At 48.0% G+C, this 17,523-nt stretch overlaps 1 protein-coding gene across 1 annotated transcript in view; it reads left to right on the top strand.

Moving 5' to 3' along the window:
• Positions 1 to 17,523, top strand: part of Sptb (spectrin beta, erythrocytic) — a 128,314-nt gene that overhangs the window by 50,109 nt on the left and 60,682 nt on the right. Inside the window, exon 2 of the mRNA XM_029540685.1 lies at positions 6,980 to 7,181. Coding sequence (XP_029396545.1) covers positions 7,034 to 7,181 — 148 coding nt within the window. The 5' untranslated portion in view covers positions 6,980 to 7,033. The remainder of the gene's footprint in view (positions 1 to 6,979; positions 7,182 to 17,523) is intronic.

The following is a 17,523-nucleotide window of genomic DNA, read 5'->3' as shown; positions in this document are numbered from 1 at the left end:
CTCACTTGTTATAGCTGTGTATACTCTCCACCCAGCTCTCACCTTTTATCCTTTCTAGTCAGGTTGACCTTCATAGTGTCAGAGCTAGAATTTAAGTAACACCTGTTCTGCTGAATGGAGTCAACATACAAGAGTAGTGATGCTGGCAATGTATATGTATATAATTTATATATTATATAACATATATAATATAATTATATAGTTATATTTTATAAGCTTTATTATAGGTCTGTATCTGTAGAGAAAAACACTCTAGATAGAGTTCAGAACTAGCTGAAGTCTTAAGCATCTATTTGAGAATCTAGAACCATATCTTTCATGAAGGGTAGACTACTATATTTTATAAATTTAGAATCTCATATATTCTAAATTCAAGTATAAGTTTTACCTTTTTTAATTGTTTGTTTGTTTGTTTGTTGTTGAGACAGAGTCTCACTGTGTAGCCAGGTTGGCCTGGCATTTAACTGTGGCCTTGAGTTGATGGTGATCCTTCTGCCTCAGCCTCCTGAATGCTGGGATTCCTAGTGTGAGCCATCATAACTAGCTTCAAAATTCTTACAAGACTTTCCTGTAGATACCACGGGGAATGGAACTGCAAACTTCCATGTGTGTCTTACTCCAAGTCAGTTGCTAGAACTTTCTCATCTGGTTTGTTTCCTCCACTCCTAAAACAGATTTAAGCAAATCCTAGCTGTCATGTCTTGCTCACCAATACGTTCTTCAACATTGTTAAACTATGCAGTAGGTTTATGTCTTAGTTAGGGTTTCACTGTGTTGCTGTGAAGACACACCGTGACCACGGCAACTCTTTTAAAGGGAAACATTTAATTGTGGCTGGCTTACATTTCAGAGACTTAGTTCTTTGTCGTGGTGGGGAGCATGGCAGTGTGCAGACAGACATGGTGCTGGAAAGTAGCTGCGAGTTCTACATCCAGATGCAGGCATCAGAAAGGGAGAATCTGAGCCTGTCTCCAGTATTTAAAACCTCAAGGTCCACCCTCAGTGGCACACTTTCTCCAACGAGTCCACACCTCCTAACAGTGCCATTCTCTATGGGCTTTGGGACCATTTTCATTCAAACCACCACAGTTTAGTTTTCTTACATAATCACAATGTCATTAGTGTACCTATTACAATAGACTATAATTCCTAATTGGCATCCAAAACTGAGTCTGTTATTCAGATAGCCTTGATTGCCCTAAGATACAAAACGACTTACACATTATTTGCTTGTTACATCTTCTAAGTCTCTTTTGATCCACGACAATCCTTAATTCCTGTCTCTTTGAAAACAAAACAACAACAAAAAACCCCACTTCATCTCTCTCTTTTTTTTATGCGTATTGGTGTTTTGCCTACAAATGTCTGTGTATCCCATGCACAAATTACAAATAGTTATGAGCCACCATCTGGGTGCTGGGAATTGAACCTGGGTCCTCTAGACGAGCAGTCAGTGCTCTTAACCATTGGGCCATCTCTCCAGCCTTGTTTCAGTGACACGAACTGAGGAAACTGAGTCAGTCATCTGTAGGATGCCCCGAGCTCTGGATTTGGCTCTTTGCTTTCCTGTCTTGATTTCCTGTAAATCCTGAAAATGGAAAGTCAGTCCCAAAGACTTGAGTCTAGGGCTCAACAGTTTTGGCGAGAAAAATCACAGGTCGTAAGGTCCTCGTGTTGCGTACAGTCTAATCCCATTCTCAGGGATACTAGGAGTCCTTTCATTTGATCCTTTTTATTAAAAATACTTAATTAATTTGAAAATTAATTTGAAATTTGATGTTTCAATCTATTCTTGACCATTTCCAGTGTTGGAGTATCTGTATTTTACTTCTTCGATCGACTCCTGCAGCTCTCTTCAAAGAAGAGAGAAGTGACTATGGGCTGGGGAACCTCCCAATGAAAGAAGAAAACTTGGGCATTTTCCTTTTCAGCCTTACCGAAGAGAATAAATCAGTGTTAATCTCAACAAAAACCTGAGTCTGGGGAAGCAGGGCTGCAGAGCATCAGTTTTCTGTAACTTGCTACTGAGCCTGGAAACACTGAGACATTATCTTTGAAGACTGTGTGCTGAAAGGCGTGGGATCTGAAGTATTCTGGATTTTCTTTTTAAATCTTTAATGTTGATTTTTGAAATAATTGCATATACATAACGAGAGTCCAAAGGGTGCCCAAGTCTTCATACATATGAAATTCATATTTTCATGTGCACCTTACACACATAGCCTTAGGTAATTTTATGTAGTATTTGTTTAGTGACCCCAACATCACATGAGGCCAGGTATGGAATTTTCTGATTGCAATCTCCTGTCAAAACTGAAACAGCTCCAGACTTTGGAGCGTTGTAGAGCAGGGATGCTCATCTTTCCTATAAGCCTGTTGTCTCTCTTCTCCCCTCTAGTTGTTCCCGGTGGAGCAGGACGGTGGAGCAGGACGTGAGTGCCGATAAACTCTGTTCTGAAAAGCCAGTCCTCCCGCTAAGTCAGAGCTAAGCAGCACCTGTTCCCAACCAAGTCCTGGACTGGCAGAGCTCAGTTAGCACCGCCCCACCCCTGCTCCAGCGGCAGCAGGGTGACCAGAGACAGTGCTTAATAGATTTTTCCATGATGAGGGCAGGCAAGTTGTAACCTGTGGGCCTGAAGCCCCTGCCTAATGGCGGAAACTACAGCAGCAGGGATTGCGAAAGGCATCGCCCAACAGGAACAGGCAGAAATGACCAACCAGTACATTGCAGAACATCACAAATGCATGGGCATCCTCAATGGATGCTGGCGACCGCAGACAGTCTTGGAGCTTTGGATCCTAAGCCACACCCTGTCGCTGTGGCCAGGCTGGGTTGGCATATGAACTGCACAGTGTGGCAAGGCAGAGAGCACTCCGGAAGGAGAAACGCTGGTGGCTTTGACCTGCTGGAAAGGGTACGTACAGGTGGCACTTACCTAGGCCTCCATCCTGCCCCACGACGCTGACACTCCGGTGGTCTCCTGTTCTGAGAGCTGTGTGTTCACCAGTTGTAACCAGTTGTAACCATATTGAGACTGGGCTGTGTCACCTAGGTGGGGATGTCGAGGAGACAGTGGGACTCCTGGTGTGAATGGCATCTCAGTGGTCCTCACCCTGCTTGGGTGGGTGTGTGCTTATGTACTTGCCTTTTCTTTAAGGTGTCTGTACATACGCAATCCATTTATGAAAGGAGTGGGTAGGTGGGCACGCTCCCTTGTTGGAGATGCATTTACAGAAAAGTAACCAAGGGAACTACAGGATTTAATCTCCTGGCCTGGGTTTCCATAGTATCAAGTAGGTTAAAAGCAGGTTGGGGCAGCATAAATGACAGAACACACTGGAAAACAGGTAAGAGCAGATCAAACAACCAGACAAGACAAACGTCAGGTGTGTCTAATCTTATTTAAGGAAGTCAGTGTGTGAGCGGCTGCATCAGCCTCCGCTCAGCCCCACCGAGGAAGAGTAATGTTCTCTGATGTGGTCCTATTTCCCTCTCCTCCTCCTCCTCCTCCTCCTCCTCCTCCTCCTCCTCCTCCCCCTCCTCCCCCTCCTTCGCCCCCTCCCTCTCCCCCTCCCCTCCCCCTCCCCTTCCCTTCCCTTCCCCTTCCCCTCCCCCTCCCCTTCCCTTCCCTTTCCCCTTCCCTTCCCTCCTCCCCCTCCCCTCCTTCTCCTCCTCCTTCTTCTTCTTGCCTTTGAGGGACCTGGGGAAGAAGAGGGAGTAATGGTTACTATTGGGAGACTGGGGCTGGAGGAGAGTCTTATTTACTCTGCTGGGACATGGGGAAAGCTGACATAAACCATAACTCAGACCTACAGAGAAAACACTGTAACCTCTGGCACTTCCTCGGGTCCTCATTGATGAGCTGGGCAAAGCACTTGAGGCTCACATTGTGAGGCCTAACGCCTGTTCTAGAAGCAGATGGGTTCCGGGATGCGTGAGAAGTGGCCGTGAGCGTCTCCGGGATCAAGCACTCTGAACTGTTATAGTCACATGGGCTTTTCAGTGTTGAGCTGTGTAGGCAAGCTCCGTAGGGCTTGTCCTGCAATGTCACCTGGAGACAAGGAAGGGATAAGGATGACTCTGGAGATGTGACAAAGGAGACCTGCCTACTCTTTGATAAGAGGTTTGGTAGCTTAAGAAGATCTTTGGGGTGAAATGGGAATTGTATGCTCAATCGCTACCCATATGACACCCCCTCTCCTTTTGCTGACAGGGGCATAAGGTCCAAGTTTAGGCTTGTATTGGGGGTCTCCACGAGTCTTGGAAGCTCATTCTGCATGCATCAGTGACTGACATCATCGAAGCTTCGATCACATCACCCCATTTCTAAGTTCCCCTCAGATGACAACTTGAATGCCATTTCTGTGGCTCCTGGTTTGATCAGTGGTTCTCCCATGAGACCCCCATCATACGCTGCTATTCTCTTTCGCTATGGTGGTTCTTCTGGTCAGGCCTTTGAAGGGTCCTGGTGATGGTAATAGGAGGGACCTGGGTGACACCAAGAAAGCACTGAGTTGAATTTGGTTTCAGGGTCCTTGTCTTGGCCTGGGGTGAGGGGCGTTGTTCATTTCTGGAATCACCATAGGTAACCCATCCTCTCTGAGACCATCTTTACCTCAGCATGTGGACACACCTCACCCACCAACCCTTGACTCTGGGAAAACTGCTGCCTGGGCAGGGGCTAGGGAAGGTGTCAGGAGGAAGAGACCCCATTCTCATTTCTTCTGTGGTATTTATCCCCAGGGACCTGGTCCTTCTGTTAGCTAGCAAGCAAGCAAGCAAGCAAACAAACAAACACACTAGACTCATTTGTTCAGAAACACAAATGTATTTCCCCACATTCCTGGCAGAGCCACTGTCTGGCCACTGTCCTCTGTGAGCTGCCGTCTCAGGAAGGATGGTGGTTTTAAGCAGGATGAATTGCTGTTGTGTCCCTGATCTCCTGCACCCAGGGCCATCAATCTTGTCTTGCACGCTGGTTCTGCTGGTCTGCCTACTTGGGCTCATCTTTCTGGGGCAGACTTATTTACGGAGCCATAGCTAAGGTAATCTCACTCCCAGACCTGCAGCCTGGGCCTCTCTCAGCCACTCTTAAAAATAGCCTGGGATGAAGGGAGTGAACCAGGGTCTGGTTACCTCTGGAGCTCAGAGGCGATCTTACCTCACATCTGACAAGTTGGCCCCTCTCAGGGGCTACTGGATGAGCGTGTGGCCCTGCAGGTGGTGGTCAGTCTGTCTGACTCACACTTCCAAGTCAGTGATCACTGCGTTCCTCCAGGGAGGCGGTGAAGGCTTGGAGTAGGGAAACCCTTCCCTGCTGTCTCTGCTCAGACCCTCGAGAGCAAAGCCCAGCCTGAGAAGCAGCTGGTCCGTTATGGAGGATGGGCTGTTCAAAGGGACAACAGAAGTCTAGAGCACTGGCACTGCCTGGTGTGGGGTATGCTGTGTTCAGGATAATGACTGGCTTTCCCACTTCACACGTTCTCCTCGCCCTGAGCAGTAAATACCTTCGTTCAGCCCTAGCAGCTGGGACACACTTTCCCAATGGCCTGATTCGCTCTCCCTTTCCCTAAAACCATTCCGGTTAAGGGTGATAACAGGGCTCCAGCATGGCCTATTGTCTAAGCCCCCACAGTAGTGGTAGACGACCTTGGGGAGGCCCCATCCTGTCTTTTCTACCTTGTGCAGTGAGAGTTGATAATTCTGGCTCCTGTCTTACCTCAAAGGGATGTGGTGGGATTGATTTATCAGACTGGGAGACGAGAGACTGAAGTGACTGAGTCTGAAGAGTAAGGTTCAAACACTGCAGTCACGCTCACAGCGGTGAGCAAGCACTGTGCCTCCTGCCTGTGCGAGCCTCCTGGGGACTGTGCTGGGGATGTGAGCCCACGTGTCGGCATATGTGAAAAGACGCTGTATAGTTTAGTAGTTATTCATGTCTGTTGTTTGACCGCCTCCCTGGCCTTACCACCCATGGTTACTCTCGTGAATGGGAAGCCTCTGGGCCCCCATTCTGAAGTACAGACTTGAACTTGGAATCTCTTAAGTTCCCGGGCACAGATGAGAGAAGGCAGTAATTTTCCCAAGGCCGTGGACATTGGTAACCAAGATGGCGCTGCCACCTCCTGTCTCTCTTTTCTCCCCCAGCCTCTCCCATTCTCCAGTTACTTGCCGGCTCCCTGGTTCTTGCTGTTGCTTCTTATCTTCAGTGTTGATATTTCCTTTTGTTTAGCGTCTTGTCCCTTTCGGCCCGTCCTTCCACAAGTGCCTAAAGACTCCCTTGGAAAGCCTTTGCCCTTGGCACTCACACTCAGTCCCTAACATACCCACTTCTCCTTATGTCATGGCATACGGTGCCGACTACTGCTACCGTGGCTCTCTGGGCTGCTTGGTCTGGTCAGGGATTCAACAGGGGACCTTATTCCAACAACTGCTCACACTTTCAAGAAGAAAAAAAAAAGAAGAAACTTGGCTTCTTCTGTTGTCAAGGGTGGAGTCTCAGTGACTGTCATCCCCCACCCCACCCCTCTGCCTGCCTTTGTCTCCACCCCCAGGCAGACTTTTGATCTTAGCCCATATATGAGGTTTCTCTTCCTTGAGTGCCCATCCCACAAATCCCCAGTCTCTGGCTCCCAGGAGAGCTGTCTCTTAAGCTGCTCCAGTGCCCGGGCAGCAGCAGGTTTGAAGGAAGCTGGCTCACTGGGACTGATGTCTCCACCTGCTGGCCATCCTGACCCTGCCGCATGCAGCTCTCAGCCTCTGTCCCAAACACTGCCACTGCCACAGCCACTGCCGCCGGTTACTCCTGCTGCAATATTTTGTAACACAGGACCCTGAGACCCCAGGGGAAGAAACTGCCCTGACAGTGCGTGGCTTCCATAGGATCTGCTTCAGTTGGACTTCCCTCCTAAGTCCCCACCGAGAAAAAAGAGCAAGGGGCTTGGATGCTAACCCTTTGCCTGTGTTGCTGTCCCCTAGGGACCCTTCCATGAAGACTGAGCCAGGCACAGCTGCTAAGAAGAGCCTGCTGACATGACATCGGCCACGGAGTTTGAAAACGTGGGCAACCAGCCACCATTCAGCCGGATTAACGCCCGCTGGGATGCCCCAGATGACGAACTGGATAATGACAACAGCTCAGCCAGGCTCTTTGAGAGGTCACGGATCAAGGCCTTGGCAGGTACTGCTTGGGGCCATGGGGGTCAGAAGGTTACAGTCACAATCCTTATCAGGTCCATGTCCCTCCTGGCTATGGTGGAACCTCTGTATGTGAGCTCTCATATGGCAGTGTTGGGAACACCTTTGTCAGGTTCACAGAGCACCCTTTCCCCAGGGAGTACAGGCTTCAGCAGCTTGTCCCAGAATCCTCCACTTCCTCACAATTGTTCTCAGAGTCAGGGAAATGCTGGCATTGGTGGGAGTAGGTTCGGCCATCTGTCTCTGTTCCAAGTGACCTGGGACCAAAGTCAAAAATGTGAGGAAAGTCTGGTTAAGGAGTGTCTGAGGGGCTGCACAGGCACAAGTTCAAGAGGTGACCTGTGCACTTAGTGCCCTGCCTATATGTATGGAGAGAGCAATTATCATCGCTTCCTCTGTGGTCCCAATGAAGGTAGGAAATTGTAAACAGAGAGCATCCTTTCCCGTCTGCCTTAGGCAGGACATTTACGGCATAAAGCCTCTCATCTGGAACTGGGATTGGATTTGTGCTTAGTGTCTTACTGATTTATACATAGCTGGATTATGAGAACAGCTCAGCCAGGCCCTTTCAGATCACAGCCTTGACAGGTACTGCTTGAGACCATGGGGGTCAGAAGGATACAGTCGAAACCCCCCGCAACAGATCCTTGCCCTTCCTTGCTATGGTGGAACCTCTGTATGTGAGCCCCAGTATGGCACAAGGCTTTTCCTCCTTCGAGAGTGGTGTGTGTGTGTGTGTGTATACATGTGTGTGTATGTGTATACATGTATGTGTGTGTGTGTGTGTACTCGCACAAATGTTCATGGCAGGGAATATCTTAACATCTTTAGTAGAATGACTTCTCTGCCAGCTAGCTGAGATCTGCTATTTTAGGACCCCTCCCCCCTTTACTGTTTCTCTTGTCTCCCGGGAACTTGACTCAGGAGAACTGACCCTAAATCTTTAGCCAATAAAGAAACTTTGAGCTATATGGGCTGTGTTGTGGTGTGTGTGAGTGGGAGGAGCTAGCTTCTACCTAACTGGACCTGAACTCCAATCACTGCCTGCTGCCTTCTTCTATGTACCTCGCCAGAAAGTCTCGGGCTTTCCCATAAGCACTTTTGGCCTTAACAAAGATTCTCTCTGTCTTACGGCCCTGCTTACGTTGTCTCTTCCTTTCCTCTCCACTTTATTCTCAGACTTTATTCTTAGTTCCTGGGAAACCTGGAGGCAGGAGCAGGGACTTAGGCCTCTTGGGAATGGCTTCTCAGTCCAAGAAGGGACTGTGGCATCTCCTCTCTTTTGTCATCATAGGACTCAATCTGTGATCCGTTTCACAGCTAATGTGTACATGTGTGCATACGAGTGCACACACACACACACACACATACACACATGCACACACATACATATATACACACACTAGAAACCTAGGTAAATTTCATTTTAGTAATTATATATTGTATGGCCACAAAGTTTAAATCTATCCCCCCAGCTAAACATGGAAGGAGAGTGGGGGAACCGCAGAGATAATATAGCATCTGTCTCTAAGGACTTATAATCTAATAGGGGAAAATGAACTGTGCTCACAATTAATTAGCATGAGTGGAACTGGAGAAGAACTGTGGGGATGGCACATAAATTAAATAGCAATGAGAAAGCAAAGGAGATGATACACAGAGAGTCAGAATGTGGGGGCATTTGCCAGGAGCTGGGCGGTGAGGGCCGTGTGGAATTTGGGAAATCAGAAGTGCTCGGAGTAGCTCCAGTTGGCCCGGGGAGGCACAGCAGTCAGCACCTGACAAGCCAGTGAGAATGTGGTGGAGGTGGGATAAAGACATGGAGAGGAGAAGGCATCAAACAAGAAACTTCAGTCAGTCCTAGCTGATCAGGCGACAGCCTCCCTAGCACTGGCTGTGCCTGGTGAAGTCTGTTCATCCCCAGGGGCATCTTCTAAAGGACAGGAACGCCCCACCCCCATGCCTGGACTGTAACCAGAAGCCTGGTTACCAAGTAAATATGTCAGTCTGGGGTCCTTGCATGGTCTCTACAAATAACAGAAGGTGTTTGCTGGCTTTCTCCTGAGAGGCGATGTGGAATGATCTCTGCTAGAAGCTCTAAAGCTCTGGGAAGGTCCCTTGGGAGTTTCCATACTATTTGAGTCCAGGGTATCACTCTTCCGGGAACCGTGGACCCTTACATTTGGGGGATTATCCAGGATTTGCTGGAGACCTCCCTGACCTGCTACAGGAGTTGAGTCACCTTGAATAAGAGTAAAGGGAGGACCGTGTCAGCTCTCCCCAGTTTTAACTTCTTGATCATTTCATCTTCAGTTCTCTTTGGAGCCATCCTGGTGGGACAGGCGGGGTCACCCTTTCTAGCAGGGCCTCAGGAAGTGGAAGCTACATTTGATGCAGTCATATGCCGTATCACAGGGTCCCCTTGCATGTCCACCTGTAAGAGTATTAAAGGCCAGAAGGCTTTGGCCCCTGCCTCTTCGTGCGTCTGTCAGGTTCACGTGCCAGGCTGGCTATGGGCTGCCGTTTTAGTTCTGCAATTGAAGGTCTAGGGTGTCAGAAAATGTCGCAGGTCCAGACTGGAACCCCCATCCTCCCGCTGTTGCCCTTGCCTTGGAAGAGCGCACACTGTCCTTCCCAGGCTATAAAGTGGGTGGCACTACTTTCCAAGGTTGTGGAGATCAAATAAGCTGAAGTTTATGAAAAATGAAAAGGCAATAATAATAATAATAATAATAAACTAATGAATGTTTATTGGTCTGAAGAAAGCTCTCTATAAATACTTGCTGTCCTTTCTCAACCTCAAATGCCCAAGATCAGCTCGGTTACCTTGGCCTGTTCTGGAACTGTTTCTTCTCCTTAATTACCCCTCACCTCCCCTACACACATACACCCTTTACCTGGGGAGGCTGAGGTTGGAAGAAACAGACTCCAGGGTCTCCAAGAGTCACTGCACTGTCACTCGGATCCTGTTCCCTCTCCCACGGTCTAGGTAGCCTGGGACTACAGACATTAGCCTAAAACCTGGGCTCTGGGCTCGGGCCCTATGTCTCTTCAGGAGGCCAGCTATTCCAAGATGTTGCTTTGTCTTCAGCACTCAGAGCCTAGGAGAGCAGACTGTAGTGAGCTTCGCCAGATGCTCTTCTCAGCATGGCAGACCCTCTTGGTCCTCGGGTTAACAGATCCCGTCTTTTCGGTCTCTCAAGTGCACTTTCCGTCAGTGTTAGAGAACACACTCCCTAGTCTGTTTTTGCTTCAGTGTTGGTACCCCCACCCCCAACCCTGCTAGGCCCGACTAAACAAGCCATCTGGTTACCCTGCCCTTGTGTATAAAACCCTGAGCTTGCTTTAGAGTGAGTGACTTTTGAGGTGTCTGACTAAAGTGAAGTAGGGGATGGGAGAGAGAACTTGGGAGAGGTGACGCATTTGACCTTGGTGGGGGTAGGGTGGAGGAGAGGTGGGCATACAGGGCTGGAGCCCAGAAAGAGTATTTCCCTCGGGTCTGTAAGCATACTCTAACTTCTCCAAGTTTGTCTCTGGCTGGCAGCATTTGCCAGGCTAAGTGGTGGGCAGCCTGGAGGCTTCCTTCTGACCAGGCTTTGATGGGTGTCTTTGGTGTTGTTACATCTCTCCCTCTGGGGTCTGCTTCAAGGGATAGAGGAAGGGACCAGCTGGAAAGCCAAAAGCCATGTCCTCCTCAAGGTTCCAGCCTTGCTGTTTCAGCCGACAGGCTCCCAGGGTCTCAGAGAGCTAACCCTCACTGTCACTGGGATCCTGCTTCCTCCCACTGTTTGGGTCACCAACATTTGGTCGCCTGAATAGGAGGCAAAGTGCTGAGGATGGCAGGAAACTGTAGCAGTCAGCAAGCTGACCCCTGACCCCTGGACTCGTTCCTCATACCCCCTGCCTGCCCACGCACACTTCCCTGCACTCGGTCACGTGCCCCAGTGACAATGCCTGCCACAAATGTGGCCCTGGTGGAAGAGGAGGGCCAGAAAGAAAGCAGCACAAAGATGCCCCAGCAGGGAAGTCTGTGCGGTGACTCCCTCCTGATCTGACATCCCACAACCCTCCTCCTTCCTCCCCGGCCCCCTGTCCCACAGGCACACAGCTTGGCTTCCCGCACCCCTTATGCCACTCACTACACAGTTTACGTGATTTATGGCCCTTCCACGCACACAGATGCATCTCGAAGGTTGCGGCACAAAGAGCAGTCCTGTGTCTCCCGAGGGGCCTGTGAGGAGAGGCCGCCATGTTCTGCCTTCCTAAGTGTTGACCAGTGAAACGGCTACTAAGGGAGAAACTAGACAGAGCCCCTCCTTTGAAGCAAGAGCCTGACATTGTGCAGCTGGCTTCACTGTGCCTTTGGGTTGCATATCCAGGATGCTTCAAAAGCGAGGCAGGCTTCCTTTCTGTGTTCTCTTTGTAATCTCCTCCCTGACAGTGGGATGAGGCTGCACAGTGAGAATGAACAATGACGATTTAAAGAATGTAACAGGGTCATCCGTGCTGGGGGCGGGGGCACAGCAGGCTGTGTCCCTGCTCTGATGAGCACTGTTGCTGACCCACAGTGCCACACCCCGAGGTGAAGTTCTATATATGATAGCCATCAGAATCTCAGGATGGCAGCCCTCTGCGTTCACTGCTCCTGGCTCCTCCATGGCTGCCCTGGAGCCCTCCAAAGAGGGGACAGCATGATTGGTCTTTACCTTGGTAGCCAGTGGCCTTGAGAGTCTTCTTAAGAGATGCCTTAAGACTTCCCCTCAGGTGGCTTTCTCCACCGGTGCCAGGATCCTGCTGTTCCTAGTGACCCAGAAAGGGCTTTGTGTCCAGAGGGTGTCTGGTTTCTCTGAGGGATTTTAACTCAGTGGGTGGGTGGCCACTGCGTCATGACAGCCTGTTGGTGGCTTCAGAAGAAGCAGCTGCCACCAAGATACCAGTTCTTCATGGTCACAGCAGCCCTCCAGCTACCTGTGAGCCCGGAGGTGGTGACACTAATGACAGCTTTTAAAGTGTTGAGGGTTTGGGATTTTCTTGTTTTGTTTTGTTTTGTTTTGTCTTCTCAGGTTTCAAAACATTTAGAAATCACATATTGGGAAAACATTCTATTCAGATAAATGTCTACTCATCATCCGTCATTTAAATGTGTTATCAGAGGAAGAAAAGTAATTGGATCAGCAGCTTCCTCTTGGAGGCAGGCAGTTATGAAACCGAGCCCCAGCCCAGGCAAGCCTCTGTGCAGATGAAGCTACCCGTGTCGCGTGCGGGAAGCCCAGGAGAGGGTAACGTGCTACCTGACCGTGTGGTCTGCCTTGAGTATCGCTCTGTAGCTCCTGCCCACCCTTTTATTGAGTCAGTGTCACTCACTGGCCTGGAACTCACCAGTTTAACTGGGCTGACCAGCTAGGGAGCCCCCAGGAATGCACCTTTCTCTACCTTCCCAGACCTGGGATCACAAGTTCGTGCCACCATGCCTGCCGTCTTTACGTAGACTCCAGAGAGCTGACTCAGGTGCTCACTTTCCTACAGCAAGCGCTGTACCGGCTGAGCATCTCCCAGCTCCCCACTCTTGATGAAAGCTATTCATTGTTTTTGAGACTCTGCAGAACCAGGCTGTTCCCTTCATATGGGTGACTACTATCTATCATTGTGAGGAAGCTTTATCAAATATTAATGCACCGAGGTTAATAATAAGATTCTGTTCTCTCCCCACGCCGTGCAGTCTGAGTGAGCCATGTTAGTAGCCTCCTCCACCTTTGGGACATTCCTGTGGCTTGTCAGCTTCATCCCCAAGGGTAGGCTCCAACACCAGGCCTCCTAGGAGCAGCCATATCCCACCCCGGATCCCTGAGGGCTCCCTGCATGCTGCATGCTGAAGAGGTGCCGAGGGTGTTGTTTTCCGAGCATCTGTTTGGTGTGTTCATTTTTCTCTTTTTATCATGTCAGTAGGAGAAAATGCTAGCGAGGCTGCTGGCAGAGGAGTCTGGGAGCACTGTGCATCCCAACACTGTGGCTTTCAGATGCTGGAAATTGGATTAACCAGGAAATCTCTCACCTTACTGTCAAGTGAGAGAGGATCAAATAATCATATACATGATCAAATACACACACACACATAGAACACATACACGCATATCACTCACACACCTATAACACATACACACATCCATACATACATACACACACCATGCATATATATATAAAACACATACACCTCACACACACATATCACAAACACCACACACACCACACATACACACCACATATACACACACACCACACACATACCACAGACACACACATCACATACACACACCATATATACACAAATAACATACACACACACACACTCACACAATTCTGAACACTGGGAAGGTTTCCTGGAAACACTATAAATTTATAGCATCAACCATTGCTTACAGCTCACCCACTCAGCTTGCTGGAGTCCAAGCATGAGCTCCCACCAATCAGAGTATTTTAGCAAAGAAGTAGTATGGTTAGGTTTGAGTTTGAGGTGGTTGTTTTGACCTGGGGACAGCAGGTATGGGGAAGCCATGCAGAAGTCTAGGAAAGGCAGATGGCTGTTTGGGCTGGGGAGGCCACCACATGTGGGGAGAAAGTGACTCATGCTGGTCGTTTCTGATGTTGTCCTTCCAACGCTGATTCTTCTGTTCTGATGCTATCGTCAAGTGACCTTGGTACAGCCACGTTCCTGCTCTGTGGAACTCTGGTTCCTCACCTGACCTCTAGGAGTTGAGTTAGATGATGCTCCAGGCTCTCCCAGTTCACCTACTTGGGAAGCCACTTATCACCGACATCACCGACAAAGGTCAGAGTGTCACTTTATCAAGATTGATGGAGCTTTAGGTCCTGGCTTGGGGAAAGAGAGTAACCTTTTTAACAAATCATTAGGTCCTCCAGAAATTTTTACCTGGACTGGGGCTGTATCCTAGACCGTCCTGACTTGTAGCCTTGCATCCCAGTGTATGTATGTATGGGGTGTGTGTATGTGTTATAGGTGTGTGAGTGATGTGTGTGTATGTGTTCTATGTGTGTGTGTATTTGATCATGTATATTATTATTTGATCCTCTCTCACTTGACAGCTAAGTCTAACAATAACTGGCACCTGGAAACAAGTCTGTGTGCACAGGCTTTACGCAGGTTGTCTCCACCACCCCTCAAGTACCCTGTGAAGTGGGGCAGACAGAGCTGCTCCCTCACCATTTACAGATAGGACAGAAGTGACGTTACAAATCACAGTGCTGTTGAGCCTGAGTCCCCAGGCTGTCTTTTGTATCCCTGAGTCCTCTGTGGCCCATCCTGCCTTATATCCCAGTCCAGATGCTTATCCTTGTTCTTCTCCTCACCTGCAGCCTCTTGAGGTAGACTAAACATGGCCAGTACACTGGACAGGGCCATGAGAGGAGGGGGAAGGCTGAGAGAGGAAGAGAAGAGAGAGGGAGCAAAGGAGACCCAGAGAAAGAGCCAAGAGGGCAGAGAGGCACGTGGCTGAAATGGCAGGGTTGTATAACAGTGAGAAGCTGGTGGAAGGGAGACCCACGGGCTGGAGAAGTTTAGGGTAGGGGTGGAGTGAGAAGAGCTGAGAGAAGCTTAGAGGCCAGCAAGGGACTCTGTTGTAGGTGTTTGCAACACTGAGGGAGCCTGGAGCCCAGAGTGCTCTTTGGTCTGCTAATAAACACCACAGTTCGACACTTGTCCTGGTTTTCTTTTGTATCTGATAGTTACCCCTGGATTAGCCAGTGTTCTTTAGAGGAACAGACCTTATAGAATGACTCTCTATATAAATGAGATTTATTAGAATGGCTTACAGACTGTGGTTCAACTAGTTCAGCAATGGCTGTCTACCAACGGAAGGTCCAAGAATCCAGTAGCTGCCAGTCCACGAGGCTGGATGTCTCAGTATACACCAGCGCCCCCAAGAAGCAGGCTCCAATGCCAGTGAGGGGATGGACTGGCTAATGAAGGCAAGCAGGCAGAGAGAACAAGGTTCCTCCTTCCATGTCCTTAGTTAGGTCGCCAGCAGGAGGCATGGCTTACACAAAGGTGGATCTTCCCGCCCCAAAGAATCAGATTAGAAGTGGGTCTTCCCACTTCTCATGATTTAATTAAGGAAAACAAAATCTCTCACAAGTGTGCCCACCCATTTGGGTTTTAGTTAATTCCAGTGTAGTCAGGTTGCAACCAAGAATATCACATGAGCTATTTTAGAATAGAAAAGATAAAAAATAAAGAGCTATAGACATTGTTAATGTCTTATAAAGCTATTTTAATGCCTATAGAGGTATAATTATGTGTTTCAATGTTTGTTATAGTTCTAAATATTTTCCACAAAATACACCATGTCAGTTCTCATTAGCAAACATGTAGGTGATCACTATAATGGCTTTCTTGCCTGCTTTTACATTAATTTACTCCAGGCTAATTAGCCAACTTTATCGTGTTCAGCTTTTATCATTTCTATGTGCTTTATTCAGGTTTGCAGTCACATGGTAAAGCTCTTCTGTGAGACCCACTCTAACTGGACTATCAGTTCTTCAGGGCAGGGGAACGGCCTTCAGCTCTTCACAGAGCCAGTGTACTGGGATTGAGTTGTTGAAAGGGAAATTCCTCTCTTAAACAAGAATAGAGTTCATGCTACCAGCACCTTTGATGATGTGCTCCGAGGGTCTGCCTCTGCATGTCTCCGTGTAAAAGACTGGCTTCTGTGTCCCTGAGACCTGTGCCAGGCTCCTTCCTGGGAGTTACAGCATAAAGCACGACTCACTGGGTTGCCTGAGCCTTGGCTTCTGGGAGTGGATTGGAGAGAAAGCCTGAGCTGGGAATCTGCTTTTCAGGGCAGGCCCAGGCGCAGGCTCCGTGAGCCAATCACAGGCCTCCTTGTGCCCTTCACCTGCTTCTTATCCTACTTGTCTTTCCTGCCAATTTTGCCCAGAGCATAAGGCTCTCAACTGGCTAAAACGCAGACTGCCCTTTTTAAATAAGGCTGCCCTTTTAAAATCTTTTATCATTTATTCCTTGGGGCTTATGAACTTTTACTCTATTCTCTGTGACATCTGTTATTGTTATTATTATTATTGTTGTTGTTATTAAATGTAACATATGCTAATTGAAGAAATTTTCTTTTTTAAAATTTCTTTTTACCACTGTAGAACTATTTATATGGCTAATTAAGAAGAAAAGAAATACCACCCATAGTCTTACCACCCAGATTGATTTATTTTTATTTATAAAGTCATATTATGTATACATACAGCGTTAGAGCCTGAATTTTGCCTCAAAATACATCTTACCCTCTTTTGTCGTTGAAACTTCTTATATAACCTTCTTGTTATTCTCATTAATGGAACCAAAATATAAAGAACCTCCCTTTTGGCTATGCACTCTGATATCTCTACTTTCTGTTTGTTCTGGATCTAGAATTTGAACCTTGGGGCTCCTGCATTTTAGGCAAACACTCTCCCCACTGGGCTCCCCCCACCCCAGCCTTCCAGTCGTTATTTTGAGACATTTTGAACAGAGAAAAGGGAGAGGGGCACGAAGCACCTAAGGAATGAATAGCGGAGTCACAGTGTCAACCACATCTCGTGTATCATTCCCTGAATATTTTATGCATAGGTAAACATGTAATCTATGTTGGCTTTTCATAGCTTTGGTATTTTGTTTTTTTTTTTTAAGTTTTGCACAGTTCTACACGTTTCACCCAATATATCTTGAAATGATTTTATATCACTACACAAAAGTCTCTTCTTTCTATTTACAGGTAAATAATTTTCCATTGTATGAACATATCTCAATGCAACAAGTCCCCTCATTGTGTGTACTTAGGTAATTTTTAGTATTTGACTATTTCCAAAACTACGGTGAGTAAACCTGAATGTACGTGTCTGAGTGTGCCTGTCGGACAAATCCCTAGAAATGGAGCCACTAGGAAAAGGATCCTGGTCAATGCCTTTCATAGAGGCTGGCCCGGTTAAACTCTTTCCAGGGCACATGAGTGCTGTGCTCCCCACAGATGTGCTCCCCACAGATGTGCTCCCCACAGTCTTGCCAGAGCTCTGCTTCAACAGACTTTCTGATCATTTTTTTCATCTGAGAAGTGAAGCACGTGTGTCTTCTTGTTCTTCCCTTTTGCTTTTTTATGGTTAGTTTGAGAAATTCCGAACACAAAAATATCAAAGGTGAAGGTAAAATAGGCCACCACCCATATTTAGTATTAATGATAAGTCTGCGTGTTTGGGGGCACTGAGTATTATTGATATACCTTTGTTTGGTGGGGTTAGTGCTATTGATATGTCTGCATATTTGG

The sequence above is a fragment of the Mus pahari genome, chromosome 7 (genome assembly GCF_900095145.1).
Source record: "Mus pahari chromosome 7, PAHARI_EIJ_v1.1, whole genome shotgun sequence".
NCBI lineage: Eukaryota > Metazoa > Chordata > Mammalia > Rodentia > Muridae > Mus > Mus pahari.
This window is presented reverse-complemented; position numbering and strand designations above follow the sequence as displayed.